This window comes from Etheostoma spectabile, chromosome 9 (genome assembly GCF_008692095.1).
Source record: "Etheostoma spectabile isolate EspeVRDwgs_2016 chromosome 9, UIUC_Espe_1.0, whole genome shotgun sequence".
Lineage (NCBI taxonomy): Eukaryota > Metazoa > Chordata > Actinopteri > Perciformes > Percidae > Etheostoma > Etheostoma spectabile.
In genome coordinates, this window is record NC_045741.1 from 12,774,624 (window position 1) to 12,790,863 (window position 16,240).

At 40.5% G+C, this 16,240-nt stretch overlaps 1 protein-coding gene across 2 annotated transcripts in view; it reads left to right on the forward strand.

Moving 5' to 3' along the window:
* The window catches only part of ror1 (receptor tyrosine kinase-like orphan receptor 1), a 116,979-nt gene extending 108,499 nt beyond the window's left edge, over nt 1-8,480 (forward strand). For both annotated transcript variants that reach the window (XM_032525828.1, XM_032525829.1), the window contains 5 exons: nt 195-409; nt 3,487-3,666; nt 4,424-4,651; nt 4,787-5,151; nt 5,744-8,480. In XM_032525828.1, coding sequence (XP_032381719.1) covers nt 195-409; nt 3,487-3,666; nt 4,424-4,651; nt 4,787-5,151; nt 5,744-6,443 — 1,688 coding nt within the window. In that variant the 3' untranslated portion in view covers nt 6,444-8,480. The remainder of the gene's footprint in view (nt 1-194; nt 410-3,486; nt 3,667-4,423; nt 4,652-4,786; nt 5,152-5,743) is intronic.
* The last annotated feature ends 7,760 nt before the right edge of the window (nt 8,481-16,240 follow it).

Genomic DNA, 16,240 nt, shown 5'->3' on the forward strand with positions numbered 1-16,240 from the left:
TTTTTACAGATAAAGATATTTACCTTATTTTATCACTTCCGAAAAATCATTTAAACAATTAATTGATTGTCAAAATTGTTGCAGCTTAATTTTCTGTTAATCCACTATCGTTTATGCTTTAGTATGCCTCTTTATGACATTATACTGCCTAGTCATGAAAAATGCCTTTCTCCCTCTCTCTATCTATCCAAAAGACCATGAAGACAAGTCTGGTGGCAGCAACATGGAGATCTTGTACATCCTGGTTCCCAGTGTGGCAATACCGTTAGCCATCGCCTTGCTCTTCTTCTTTATTTGCGTGTGCCGCAACAACCAGAAGTCCCCCAGGCCTCCTGCTCCTCGTCAGCCCAAACCGGTCCGAGGACAAAACGTTGAGATGTCCATGCTCACAACTGCATACAAGCCAAAGGTAGAGAGTCACAGCACATAATTCTGTGGGTGGGGAAAGTAAATGATGGAGGTTCTGTTCTGCCTCACTGAGACTAAGACAAAATGATTTTAGTTGTGAGAGCCAACTTTTAGATTTGAATGTGTACATGTACAGTATGTGTTTGAAGCAGAGGGTTGTTAGTCTGCAACATGGTTCCATGGGGGCTGAGCTTCAGATCTCTATCATCGGAGCTGAGCAGATCCAGGAATGTTGAACTACAGCTCTTTGCCTTTCTGTTTATTTCTCTTCCACTGTCTCTTGTCCACATCTCTCTAATTAGGCATCTCTCATTAGGCCTTTCCCAAACTATGGGTATCTGCAAACTCTGGTTATCTGCATTTATAATGGCTGATTTAAACAATTTTTATTTTTTATTTTTATGTTTTTAAATATTCATTCATCAGAATCATTTATGATGACAAATAAATTATTCTGATATATGAATATTTAAAAAATAAAAAACGGACTGTCAACCATGTCATGAGTGTTGCCGTTGCATAGTTTGTCCACCAGAGGGCACTCTACAGCGTCCCTGTTGGCAACACGGATTTTGTTTTTTGTTATTGTGTTTTTTTTTTCAAAGGACTTTAGGTTTCATATCTTAAGTTTTTTATTTTTATACATTTTATTTATCAGAACTTTAATATATTTTGATGTTCCTCTGTTCTGTTGACAATAAAACAAATTAATATCATATTATTTTAGTAAGAACTCATAAATAACTTCAAATAACTACTGTTAGGGAAATCTGTTTAAGTTTAAGTACGCGTTTCTGGATTATTTAAAAAAAGATTTATATCGGCCGACATATAAAGGCATATCGGATTATCGGTATCAGCTTTAAAAAATCCTTTATTGGTCGGGCTCTACACTGGACCTCCTTTTCATTCTTCACTCTCTCTTTCATCCCCCCCCCCCGTCACAGAGCCTCTTGTAATGTAGATTATCAAGCCCCTGCTCTGCCAGCCAACACATAGCTCACATTAGGATCTGTATCATGTTTCTTTCAAGGTTGCATACTCAGTCACATCATGTCTGTTTATCTTTTTCCACATAATTTTGGTGGTGGTGGTGGTGGTGGGGGGGGGGGAAGATTTCTCAGACAACGTATCTGTTTGTGCAAAGCAGGGCTGATGCTCAAGGGAATGTGTCATGCGCAAAATGTCACAGACGCGTCAGAAGCCATTAATATTTGTGGTTTATTTTATTTCTTTGCAGTGGGAGCCTCTCCTGACTGTGTTTAGATGGCGGCCTGCAAAGAGTCAAGGACATGGGAGTTCATAGCGTGTCAACCATGCAGTTATGGAATTTTACAGTGGATTTTAAATGGTCTTTGTGAACAACAAGGGCCTGAAATATGGTTCACACAAATCAGACTGTTTAACCATCCATTTTAAGATTTTAAAAGCAAAGAAAAAGCTTTTCAGAGATGCTGTTTTTAACTCTTTTTGCATCACACGCATCTAATATTATAGCTAAATACTGTTACATGCAAGACAATTTGGTCAAATGAGGATTTGCATTATATTTGAACCTTTTTTAAACCTTTTTAATGAGTCGTGAAACCTCAAATTATACAGTAATGTACTGCTAAATTGAGTGTTTATTTTCCCTACACCTCTTATCTACAACTTTGTCTTGGGTGAGGCTGCTACCCAGCAAGCTTTGCTGCAGGGTCACCAAGGGGCCATTGCCCGTGACAATCCAGTTAGACCCACATAAACATACACACACAAACCTGTGGTGGTGTGAGGAGGATCTGAGGGTTTGGGTGTGGGGAGGAAAGACGGGGTGAAATAAACCCATAACTTAAAACATATGTGCTCTCATAGCATGTGCAGGCCCCCACACTCATTCACACACACTCATACACACACACCACCCCCCTCGGAGCTCAGACAGGCCTGTGTTTCTCTCTCCTGTTCACTGAATTTCATTATTCATCTCAGAGTTCCTGGAATCTGGAAATCTCTGCCAACATCGCCTCACCTTTTATCTTTAAATACAGCTACACGCACATACTGTAGTTGATTCTTGTTTCTTTTTGTTTGTATCTTCTTCATTTGTTATTTAGATTATTTAGTGTGGTTTTGCCACAGTGGTTATAATAAAACTTTGTAATTCACGTTAATTGCATTTTTTCTCCTATTGTGTCAGAGTGTTTGGCATTGCTCTGACAATAACTGTTGGCAGATTGGCAGATCACACTGCCTCGTCATGATTATGCCATGCTGATGTAATGAAATACTTTCCTTTCATCATTTTTAAAAGTAACTTACCATTAAATCCACTTTTTTTAAATTTATAAATTCAAATTAGTGAGTGACTTTATTACACTATCAACTGAACCCGGTCCGTCTATAGTGTTCATTAAAAAAGACATTAATACAGAAATCAGCTGTCTGGGTTTGAATGCATTGGTTCAATTTGTTAAGATGGTGCAGTCAAGCTAAAACAGGTGTTAAGTTGTTCTTTAGTTAAGATTATTACATTTGATCAAGTCTGACAGAATTATAAAAAATTTGTAAGCCTGCTAAAATCCCACATTTCAGCTCAGTCCCATTGGATTTACAAAAAAAACTATGTTCATTTCCTCAGTAAGAATACAAGACTAAAATGTCCCCACTCACAATGACAGCGAAAGCTTTTTTCTGTTATTACCGCAGCTGATTCTACAGTTTTGCTGGCAGGAGAATTCATTGCTAAGTCTTCCTAAACGCTGCTAAGATGTTCATCAGTTAAACTACATTTGTAAGATGGGAATGTGTTGCCAGATTTCACAATTTTCCCACAACGCTCTCCAAAGGCTTAAAGAGAGTCATTAGGAGGTGATGTAATGGGTTGAGGCTGATTATGACAATTATCAACTCTCTGGGCAATATTTGCATTGCATTAGAAGCACCAATGTAAACTTCATATTAACATTTCAATTTTCCAATCAAGGATAATGGTGAGGAAAGTGTACAAAGAAAATGATGATCAAATTTTTTCTGTCACATGTCTTTTCCCACTGATCTCACTTTTTTCTTTTCCACCTCCTCTTCATTTCTCTGCAGAGTAAGGCCAAAGAGCTTCCTTTGTCGGCTGTGCGTTTCATGGAGGAGCTTGGAGAGTGCACTTTGGGGAAGATCTACAAGGGTCACCTGTATCTGCCGGGCATGGACCAGACACAGCTTGTGGCCATTAAGACTCTGAAGGATGTCTCCAATGCCCAGCATTGGGCCGACTTCCAGCAGGTACAGACTGGATCCCTCCCTCTACAGCTTGAAGAAAAGACCTAAATAGGGCACCTGGATAGCTCAGTTGGTAGAGCAGGTGCCCATATAAAGGCCTAGAGGTCTACTCCTCGACGTAGCGGGCTGCATGTCATTCCCCCTCATTCTTCTCTTCCATGTTGTTCAGCTGTCCTGTCAAAATAAAGGCCTAAAATGCCCATTATTATCTAAAAAAATGACTTCAACTTTTATTAACATATATTACTGGTGAATACACAAAATCAACCATATGTAACTTGAATAGGACCTCTAAGACTACTGTAAATAGTAAGTCATTTTAGAAGACATGCTTCTAACTGGAAATTGTATTTGGATGTAGTACTAAAATAATCTACTGTTTTAAAATACAAGGGACAATTTTCCCAGTGGAAAGACCTTTTTATCCCACAAGAATTGAAGCATGACTTGTTATATTTTCACAGAAGGTAAAAATGTTGGGCGATGGCAGACTCAATGGCTAAAAGTCACTTTTTAAAATAGTTCAAAAAATAAACTGTCAGATTGTCCAGATAAATTTAGATGTTAAGAAGGATTGAAACAGATGAATTGTAAAAACACAAGCCACACTTTCCATGGACAGAGAATGAGCTGCTAGCATTTAAAGTGATATACCCAAACATCTTTTTGAGTTTGAAACAACATTCTTACCGCCGCCTTTCAAGACCACAGTGTTTCTAACTCACTTTCTTTTTTACCAACACTTGTGTTTGCATCACAGGAGGCTGCAGTGCTGACAGAGCTGCAGCACCCAAACGTGGTGTGCCTTATGGGTGTGGTGATTCAGGAGCAGCCTGTCTGTATGCTGTTTGAGTTTTTGCCCCAAGGCGACCTCCACGAGTTCCTCATCATGCGTTCACCGCACTCTGACGTTGGCTGCAGCAGTGATGAGGATGGCACGGTGAAATCCAGCCTGGATCATGGAGACTTCCTGCATATGTCCATACAGGTGGGATATGAAAGCAGTTTTAAAGTCTATACAACTGAAAGAAGTGTTTCTCCTTTCAACTTGCTGTGTACCAGACATATTTCACAGCTACTTCCTGCTTTAATGATTGTTTTCTTTCTGACTAATCAAACCTAGGTGGCAGCTGGGATGGAGTACTTGGCCAGCCACTTTTACACCCATAAAGACCTTGCAGCTCGGAACATTCTAGTAGGTGAACAGCTCCACGTCAAGATCTCCGACCTGGGTCTCTCCAGAGTGATCTACTCCTCAGACTACTACTGCATTCAACCCAAAACTCTGCTCCCCATCCGCTGGATGCCCCCTGAGGCCATCACTTACGGAAAGTTCACCACAGACTCGGACATTTGGTCGTTCGGAGTTGTGCTGTGGGAGATCTTCAGCTACGGTCTACAGCCCTATTACGGCTTCTCCAACCAGGAAGTGATGGAGATGGTGAGAAAGAGGCAGCTGCTGCCTTGCCCCGAGGACTGTCCGCCAAGGTATGTTCAGGTTAATGTTGCTGATCAGCCACAGCTTTGAAGTAAATGATGAGAAGGTAATACAGTACGTACAACCAACGTGGCTAGTGTCTGGCTAGTAACGCCCTCATCGTCTTGTGTTTCAAAGGCCACATACGGTTTTTCTAATTGGTAATAAAAAAAAGTCACAATCTCATTATGCAATGTGAAAGGGGTGAACCGAGTTTCTCGAAATTCATGATTTTACAGTAACCTTTTACAGCAGAGATGAAGACAGGAAGCAGAGGGAGAGAGTGGGGGGTGTGACAGAATCAAGCCAGCAATGTGGACATTATATGGTTTCCGTGTTAAATCCTTCTGTAGTACGCAAGACGCTCTTAGATTCTTTTACAGAGATAGCTTGTTTTCTAATGTTTGAATGTTACTGTATGCACACCCTTGCTTATACTATCAACAGCATTTGCAAGTGTTTCTAGAATTATATCGAATATATCACGGTCTTCACCATATCCATAAAAATGTAAAAAATACAACAACAAAAAAACAGTGTGGTATCAGACGTTATTACAGACATTCTTCCAATTGCCTGATAACTAACTCTGTTGTCTCTCAGGTTTTATGGTTTGATGACTGAATGCTGGCAGGAGGGACCAACGCGTCGAACGCGCTTCAAGGACATCCATGCCCGCCTGCGAGCCTGGGAGGGGCCATCATCCCACGCCAGCTCAAGCACGCCCTCTGGTGGTGGAGGCAACGCTACCACCCAGACCACCTCACTCAGCGCCAGTCCCGTCAGCAACCTCAGCAACCCCCGCTACGCTGCTGCCACGGCTGCTGGGTACCTCTACCCAGCCCAGGCTATTCCCTCACCGGGCCAGATGGGCCAGATTCAAGCCTGGACACCCATGGCTGTAACACAAACCCACCAGCGCTTTATCCCTGTCAATGGATACCCCATCCCGCCAGGATACGCAGCTTTTCCAGCCCACTTCCCTCCGCCGGCCCCACCGACCAGGGTCATCCAGCACCACCTGCCCCCTCCCAAAAGTCGCTCCCCCAGTAGCGCCAGCGGCTCCACCAGCACGGGTCACGTCAGCGGAGTGCCCTCCACCACGGGCTCTAATCATGACGCCAACACGCCGCTGCTTTCCCACTGCATCATGCCGGGGAGCGGTGGAGGGCCGATTCAGATGTACGGACAAGTTTGCCAGAAGGGAGTGGGACAACTGGACCACGCATCACAAACAGCGCTGCTCGCTGCTGATTCTGACGTACTGATGTACAACGACTCGGTCATCACCGCAGACCTGTAGATAGAGACACACTCACATTCTTTCTGCTCGGGACCCACATTTGTGAAGTTTAGCTTCTCACACAGGGACCCAGTCTTCTACTCCGGTCATATGGAGACCCAACAGAAACTGTCCTGTACGCACATTTGAGTGTGCAAGAAACATTGCCGCAGCTACACAAGTATATACGCAGCTGTCTGACTTTTTAATGCCTTTTTGTTTAAAGCATGTACTTACCACCATGGTTTGAAAATGTCGTGCTATTATTTTAACCTCTGTGTGAATACGGTACATAAGTCCTGAATGAATGAGTGAACTACAAAGATATATATTCAAAAGAACTTTTTTTATTAAGGAATAAACTTTAAAGATGAAAAAATAGCAAGTCCACCCTGCGTCCTAAAAAATGTTTTTTCTTTTTTTGTATCACAATCTGACACAATGTTCCTGTGTCAATAACCGAGTTATCAGACCGTTTCATGCAGGATGTGAAGGAAACACTGACACTCTTACCGTGACCTTTTGGTGCCTTTCAGCAGGGGTGCGACTTGCTTGTTTCTGGACGTACTGTATAATAACACAAAAATGTGCTGTATGTGTGCTTGTACAGTAAAAGAAACTGCATTTAGCAATCGAGAACCGAGCAAACAACAGACTGAAGAAACAGGAAGTTTAGCAGCTTTAACTGAGAAGACCAGCAATGGCGTGCTCAAATACACCAGGAGCCTACACAAGGAGGTGGCGTAACCTGCCTTTTGGGTTTCACGTGTTGCAGGCAGACAGCTTATGGCCATGTGACGTCTCCCCATCACATTCAAACTAAAACAGATACAAGTGATAATTTGGCTAAAATACTTGTCCAGGCACTGAGATTTGGCATTTTTACGCAAAATCCTTTTGAAAGTGACACCTGAATGTTTTTTGTGCAACCCCAACATCTTCCTCTATTGCAACATAGACACAGGTCTTTTTTGCCTTTTTCAAATTTCACTTTACAGCTTCCTAGGCTGGGGAAGCAGGGAGTACTTCTGATTGGACAAAAAAACTCTTCATCAGCCTTTCTTTCTCCCTACATTCCTCTCTCTGTCTCTCTTACCTTCGATGGGGATCCCTTCCCCTTCCTCCTTTTATTCCGCAGTACCGTCTTCCACCCTCCGAGCGGACGTGACATTTAACTTCAAAAGCTGGCTGCAGAGGACCCCCTACAGGTCTACAAATAAAACCACGCATTGCTCATATCCCCCACAGCTTAACTGGACCGGCCTCAGGGTACAAACACTTGACTCACCACCCAGGAGCTGGGGTCAGTTTACTGTCAGTGATGTAAAGCTATAAATGTACCCTCGCAAAAGAACATTTTTATTGTAAATTGGATATGGAGTTTTAATTTCTATCAGAGCTTTTCCAGTATTTTAATTTTGAATGGCTTATCTTCATGTCTTTGCACTTTCCTTTCCTGTTTTTCAGCATATGTGTGAGTGAAAGTACTCAAAGCAGGGAGGGTTAACACACATAAGCCTCATAGTAGATAACATTATGATGGCTGCCCCCTATTAGTTGATTAGTTGACTAAGAGGTCCTTTTGGTCAAGTAAGATTTATTTAGTAGATTAGTCATTTTTTTTAAAGGTTTTTTCATGCTGAATGACTTTCCAAGAAGCGTATGAGCACATATTTGGCAAACACCAGATTTAAAGGGCTGCTTTAGCATGATTCTTAGTTTTACAGATCGGTTGATTAAATCGACTTCTCGATTAGTTGTTCGAAATCACACCATTGTGAGTTGACTCAAAATGTATTTAGCGGAGGACAGCCCTAAATGTTACCATGACACAAATCAGCCTTATGTCCATGAATATAGTACTGTGCACCTGAAGAGAAGAAAGTTTGACCTAAAAACGGATCATTTTCATTCGCTGTGTTCAGAGAGATTTATGTATGTTGCTTTTATTTCAATCTACATCAGTCAGTAAATGAGAGTGAATGGTATCCGGTACACCTGGTGCCAACTGTGCTGACACGACATCCTAACGAGTATGTGCAGCTTTTAAAAGTAAAAGAACAACATAAATATGCCCATATTTTTTCCCCTGTGAGTCTCTAAAATTTTAGCTGTATTTATTTTTCAACGTGTCCAGCAGTATAATCATATACGTTTTTCAAGGCTTTTCCGTAAATATCCTTTTGTGAAATGAAGAAGTATTTGGTAAATGGTTATTAATTCACAGTTCTGTAATCACACAAATGATGCCTTAGCTGTCTGTTATTGTCGGTTTTGATGATGGTTGATTAGAAGCACGGCTTAATATGAAGCTTTTGTTATTTAAAAACGACACACATATAGATAATAGAAAGGGCTGCAGTGACAGAACAGTTTGGGATCTGGTGTTACCTTGTGTGTAGTAGACAATCATTGGTTTTGAATGGTCATAAAAGTGTCCCAGATTGTACGTGTTGCACTCTGCTGATGATCACTCTCTTAATCCGCTGTACACTAACCAAACACACATCTGACACGAGGGTACGCTGATAGCATCTGACTGTGGATGTGCAGAGCATAAAGTGAAGATGGCTCGTGGCCTATATTGCATTGTTTTAATGATAGCGTTTTTAAGTTGACATTTGTGGAATGTAGATAGACAAGACTGTATTATGTTAAGTATTTAGTCCGTGTACTTAAACCCTTCAAACCATGGCTACGATCTGACTACTCACTACATGAAAAGCAGGCGCTTCAAGTCACTGCATACTAAAATGAAAATAATTCTGATTTAGATTAGACTGAACTTTAGTTTACCCTGAAATAATTTATTCAAACCAACTATGGTCAACAGAAGCTAACGAAAGGATAAGATTGTGCTTTGTTCCTCATGCCAAATCTAATCCAAGATTATTTGACTCATTTAAAGTACATTTTCCTATTGAGGTTTTATTTCATTGCTGTCTTTTGTCTTTTCATCTTTTCGTTCCTCTGAAGCAGAGCGAGCTGCCTTTGCATCTGAATTTTTACACGTGACCTCCATCCAGCATGTACATTGTAAAAAACAATGATTTATGTCCACTCATATAGTAGTGCAAAAACCACTTGTACACAAGACTGTGAATCTTAATCAAGTCTGGGTATTTTTGTATTTGGCAAAGAAAATCATAACTGTGCCTTTATTTGTTTTGTTTTTTAATTCTAGATCCATTTATAAAACAAAAACAAAATACAAGTACGATTGTATTTCAATAACAGTGTACCTATTACAGAAGGTTTACGTGCTTATCCTTTTTGACCAAGAGAGGCCTTGTCTTTGTAATTTGTCTAAACATTTTTGCACAGATGTTTTGTATTGCAAAATCATTTAATAAATGATGTTGGTTGGTAAATTTGGCGTCAATATGATTGTTAATTCGTAGGCATTGTTACTAATTTGTCTGATTTTGTGTTGCCTTGTAGCCTAGAAATCTAGATGCACCATAACGGCAAATGTAATTTGCAGCCAGGGTAAGTCCAGCAACTCTTTCTTTTTTCAAATCAAGATTTATTGAAGAATGTGGACGCACAGTAGGAAACAATATCTTCTGTACATATTAACAGTCTACGTCCACAACGAGCCAGGGGGTTACTTAAGGAAAAAACAAAACCAAGTAAAAAACTTCATACAAATATTTTGTGAATCAAACAAAGTTCATATGATCTAACAGCTTTTTTGTTTGTACAAGTAGACATGGAAAAAATGTATTGCTTAATATTGGCAGCCAGCTCCAAAAAAGCTTGGCTTCTTTTTCAAAATCTTTGACTTCAATTTGGTTAAATATTTTTTAAATTGATCGTGTAATAAAGATTTCTATCACATCGAATGAAGAGCAGTCTAGCAACTCTCCGTTGGATTCCGAACTGGAAAAACCAAATTCTGGTCCGGCCAATCAAATTGTGTATAGAGTCGGTGGGCGGGCTTAACATAAGGACGGCACAGTGGAGACGGTTCCGCGTGAATTTCCCTTCCTGCTATTTGAAAACAAAGAAGGCTGTCTTTCGAATCGGCTTTGCCCGTGACTCTGGAAGACTTGGAGTTTAGCACTGATGTCATTCTTCAAAAAGGAAGATGTGTTGATACGGTAAAAGTTGAATCTATCAACCAGCGTTGCTCTGGTTGGTTGTAGCGCTATTCTACTGCGTAGCCTACCGAGAGAATTTGAAAGACATCCGTTTATCCCGCCCCTCGGATAGCCCTGCCTATGGTGAGTTCCCAGACCCCAACATCTTGATGTGGGTCTGGCTTGTCAGGCTGGTTGGCTTGGTGGTCACAATTGTAATGGCGCTGTGAATCCACTGGGGATCACCAAATCACCATTACTGTGGATTTCCTTTCATTAGTGTGCCTCATAACTGTACTGATCCTTGTTGACCAGGTGGTGGTGCCTTTTAGTAGTTAGTTTTGACTAGTGTACAGTTGAATTTCATAACAGCTGGAAATAATATTAGTCCAGCTTTGATTTGGTGAAAGATGAAAAGAAATGACTCTAGCACTCTTACATGTGTGTTTTCTCTTATTTCTTGTTCAAAACTCACATTTCACGCATTGAATGAGCCAAAACAGCTTAACGTGAACCAGAATGGCTGTGAGCAAGTAAAGTACATACGCCCCCCCCCCAAAAAAAAATATGTTTTTGCTGTAGCCTACGAATATAGAAATGATTATTTGTGCACAGGACCCTTTGGTAATTGTGTGTACACATACAAGCAAAATTGCAGTCTAAATCATACATAATTTGGGTTTCGTTTACCTAAATTTGTCAAAATATATATTGCCTAATTATCATACATTGTATTTAGCCCTGCAGATGTTTTGGTTTTATTTTCTTAGGTTTTCAGATAACTACCTGTTCCGAGCCCCGGTTTCCAACCTTCTAGGCTTTTGGTGCCTTAAAAAGAAGCTGTTTATTCTTGTGACCCCTCATCAGTTTGCATGTGTTTACAAGTTGTGACCACTTCAGTCAAGAGTGATTTTTCCTATATGATAGTTGGTTACGGCTTACAGGACAGATATGTTACGGGTGATTTATTATGATTTTTCTTCAGAAAAGAAATTCCTTTTACTTCTATTGTACTTGGATTGAAGCCAATATCTCAGAGAAAGTTCTCTTAAAACTGTTTGATTGGTTTCACAAGAGGGTGACTAAATATGTTTTTGTAATGTGGCAAAAGATATTCTAAAAATGAATAAATGATGGAGCTCTCTCTTGGTGCAAGACATCAATGACTCTGTGTAATATTCACAGTTTTTCTGTCGGCCAATTGATGCACGTCATGATTTCTATGCTGCGCATGCTCATTGTGTGTACTAGAGAGTAGATGATAAGCAGAGACACATTTCACATGTTGCTCCAGGTTATATATATATATATATATATATATATATATATATATATATATATATATATAATAAAACCCAGTTTATATCACGTCAGTGTGAATCTACATGTTTGTACAGTACAAAACAAGACATGGTGTCAGAGTGAAGACAACTCAAACAGAATGGACGTCTCTGGAGTTCCGTCATATAGATTGGGATACTAGCAACCTGCACGTAGCATGGGGCAAGTTCAAAACGTTGGGTGACCCTCCCCTCACCAAAGGATAAAAAGTCATGACCCTCCCCTATTTTCCTCCAGTGGTCCATTCTATAAATACCAAACGGTCCCTTTTTTGTTTTTGTTTTTTGTTCTATGGTAACATTACTCAGTGGGATTATCACTGTCAGATAAGTGTAGTCTAATAGAGTAAAGAGTCAAATATTTCCCTCTGAAATGTATAAATCAAAGTATTAGTAGCAATATGGAAATACTAAATTCAAGTAGCCTTCCTCAAATTTGTACTTCCTAGCCAACAGTTTCAACTTCTAAAGGACATAAACAGACCAGTCGTCACTTTAAATGATAACTGGTGTCAAGCAGGCCAGTCTAGTGGGGACGGGTTTGTCCTCTCCTAATGCTAAAAGAAGGGGGTTACTTCCTGCGCTCAGACCACGTAACTGAGGATGAGCACTTCCATGACAGAAGAGCCCTGAGGGCGCTCTCCTCTAAAGTAGACGCATCTTGAGTTCAAGATGGAACGAGCGATGATGTGATTTGAAAATAAAGAAGGTTGAAGAAGAGAATGAGTGGAAGGAGAGAGGGGTAGGCTACAGGTAAAGTATATTGCATGACCGAGTGGACTTATGCTTGGCTTATAGCATAGAGCAGAGGGATCGTTATGGTGAAATGTACCGGCTTCACTGTGAGGTCTTTACACATCTTGTAAACATTCAGAAGAGAGTGGGATCTGGCTTCCTCTGAACTCACTGGGAGGATCAGGAGGAGAGTTCAAGGATGGGGGGGAAACGTTCAGAAGCTTAAGGTCCAAAATATCAAAGCCAAAACTGTGTGTGAGAACTCTGGCATCTTGGGTTCTTCGCACACTCGATCCAATATAGATGTTGATAATACAGTTAAGAGAAAGAACCTGTAAATGCATGTCTGTTTTTATTGTTTGAAATAATATATTCTCATATCCTAGAAAGAAAAACCTGGTGAAAGAGCACTCCCGGTCGCTTGAACTGTAGGCTTCCCCTTTGACGATATGATTACTGAGAGGAATGGAAACAGATATTTGTTGAGAGAGGAAGAGGCAGAGAGAAGGATACAGTTTCACCGTCCTATCGCTTTGTCATGGTTGTGCTGGAAACCTCCAACAAGCCCCTGATTGTTGGGGAACATGAGCTGTTTTTGTTGAGTGGCTGACAGGCGCTTGACCTCTGCTGTCCATGCTGCCACATACTGACCTCGGAGAGGGGAAGTGAAGTGAAGCCTTTGAACGATGTCAAGTGAACTATCACTGCCTTGTTTAATTTCCCCCGAGGAGCTTGACACAGCTGGGGTAGGGCATGTGGACTACTTAGTCATCTTCCTGGTTCATGTCAATTGTTTTCTCCAGATATACAGTTAATAGGATATATAAATATAAATGGTCGGTTTGTTTAAAGTTTATTGGCATAATACTTTTATTTTTTGGGGGCTTTACCTTTATTACACAGTGTCAGAGGATAGACAGGAAAAGGGGAGAGAGATGGGGGATGACAGCAGCAGGTTTGAGCCCACGCCGCTGCAAAGGACTCAGCCTACATGGGGCAAACGCTCTTACTGGGGGAGACAGAGGACGCCCCATTAGCATAATACTTGACCGGTAGTTTTTGATTTAAAACAACTTGTTAAAATGAATCTAAGAAGTGTTAGCTTTTGAGATCCAGGATTGTTTGAGAAACTTTTTAAAGTGCTCATAGTATGCTCATTTTCATGTTTCAAAAACACCATATTTTTGTTGTACTGCACATTGCTGAGGCTCCTCTTTTCGCCCTGTGTGTTGAGCTCTCTATTTAAGCTACAGAGTGAGGCATCTCACTTTTGTTCCATCTTTGTTAGGAGTTACACACATGCAGTACCTAGGTAAAGACTACTAGCCAGTCAGAAGCATGGTATGAGGGCGTGCCATGCTAGCAGCTAGGTGAGCAAAGTAATGCACGTTCATCACGGAAGTAAAGGCTGGACTACAATAGAGCTGTTTGGAGCAGTTTGTGAACAGTGTTTTCTGTTGGAGATGGTAAGTGCCTTTGGGGGGGGACTTTGTAAACCTATGGCGTGCGCAAAAAAGATATATAGCACAATGAAGGAAAGGGGGAAAAGCCTAAAAGCATAATATGAGCTCTTTAAATCTCACTTTGACACTTATTTGTGTAATCAACCCATTCTTTGAGGAATAGAAACTATGACGAACATAATTATCACAAAGATGTTGAAGTCTTAGTGTATCTATGTAAATTTATTACGTCAGGCTGAATATCCACTCCTCCTTGTTTTTTTAACACTTTCAGGCTTCCCTCGGTAACTCTGTGTTTTAATGTCACAACACTATGAATTGTGGTTAACTCCATCAGGCGGACTTACGGAAAGTGTTCAGAAAGGGCTCAAGAAGGGCTGCGAGAGGGCTCCCATGCCCAGTGGGACAGCCCTAAGCCCTCAGAGACTTAGCTGGAAGGCTCCTCAATGTCTGAATGTGTCACGCTAGCTGCTATGTAAGGCTGTACTTGGAACAGTGGTGCTTTGAGCGAAATGCTAACATCTGCATTCTCTCATGATCAAAATGACAATGTTAACATGCTGATATTTAGCAGCTATAAGGTTTACCATATCCACCATCGTAGTGCTATTTAGCACTAAACACAAAGTGCAGCTGAGACTGATGGTAATGTAATAAGTTTTACAGGTATTTGGCTATAAACCAAAGTATTAATCAAATTAAAATGTTGACCTGATAATGATGCTGTAGAGGAACACCATAGTAAGGCGGATTCTTCCTCTGAGGACCATGCATGTCTGTACAAAATGTCATGGCAATCCATCCGATATTTGCTGAGATATTTCAGTCTTGACCAAAGTGGTGGACAGAGAGACCAACACTGCTGCTTGAGTTTAAAAAAAACAATTTCAAAAGGCTGTATATGTAGTATTCAATCCCTGACTTCCTGTCAGTAACATCATCTGCTAAAGTGCTGAAGTGCGGCCCTTTGTTAGCTGTGTCTTTGACAGCTGAAACCTATTGTTCAGGTTGAACGCATTCAGCTGTTTTAAACATTAACAGTCCTCTTCATTGTCGGACAGATACTCAAATGACCGCAGTCGGAAAGAAGGGAGGAGAACAATAGAGTGAAAGATGGATCCACATTCCTTCTCTCTATTCATGCCTTACAGGTCTGAGATCAGATGACCCCTCCCTTAAAATGGCCAGTGTACTGTGATAACATTTGTCTCTTGTGAAGTAATGTTGTCAGAAAAGTGTTGGAGTGGGAAGAGATCATTACTGTAATCTTATTACAACAAATCATTAAGTTCAGTTAAAAGAACTTACGACTCAAATAAAGGTTAACAGACTTTTGCCAAGTAAGGATTATGGCCTGCACACATGATTGGTAAACCGTACTGTGCATTGTTTTGCTGGTATTTCACTGAAGAAGCTTAAAGGAAAAAGTTTGACATTTCAGGGTTACATAAGACATTTATTTATTTAGCTTGCCAAGCAAGTGAATAAGCACATTTCTCAAGAATTTGTGGTCAAGCATCATGAAACTGGGATCAATGAAGGCCTACTTACGTCCCACTTTAAAATGATAATTTTACCCCTCTGAGCCTATAATGCCAAGAACTTGACCTTAATATTTTATGTTCGTGTATCTAAGTGGAGAGATCAGTTTCTACTTCTAAAAGCTTTAAGATTCTGTAGTAGAAGTTAATGAGATTGAAATGACTAGAGCGACCTTGCAGATTGTTAAAACGGGCTGTGGTTATTAAATGCTGCACTCCAGATTCAGTGAACAGGCTTCTGTTGTTAAGAGATAGCTATCTTAAAACATGGTGCATTGGGTAGTAATGTGTGTATTTATGCACAGAGAAGTAGTGTATTAATAGCTCTGGGATTAAGGACATGAATAGCCTACAGCATGTACCTAACCTATAAATGGTGCATGTGTACAAAGAAGGATGTGTATATATTTCACCATAAGATTCTAAAAAAAAACTAATATTACTGCGTGTTCTCAACTACATACATATTTGGAAGTAAAGTTTGGGGTGCCCTGCTGGACTTGCTTCCCCTGCGACCCAATACCGGATAAGCAGACGAAGATGGATGGATGGACAGTGTATGTGTGTTTGTGTATATATAGTATATAATAATAATAATTTATACTTTGTTAATCCTGCAAGGGGAAATTATAATTTACACTTTGTTATACTCTGTTG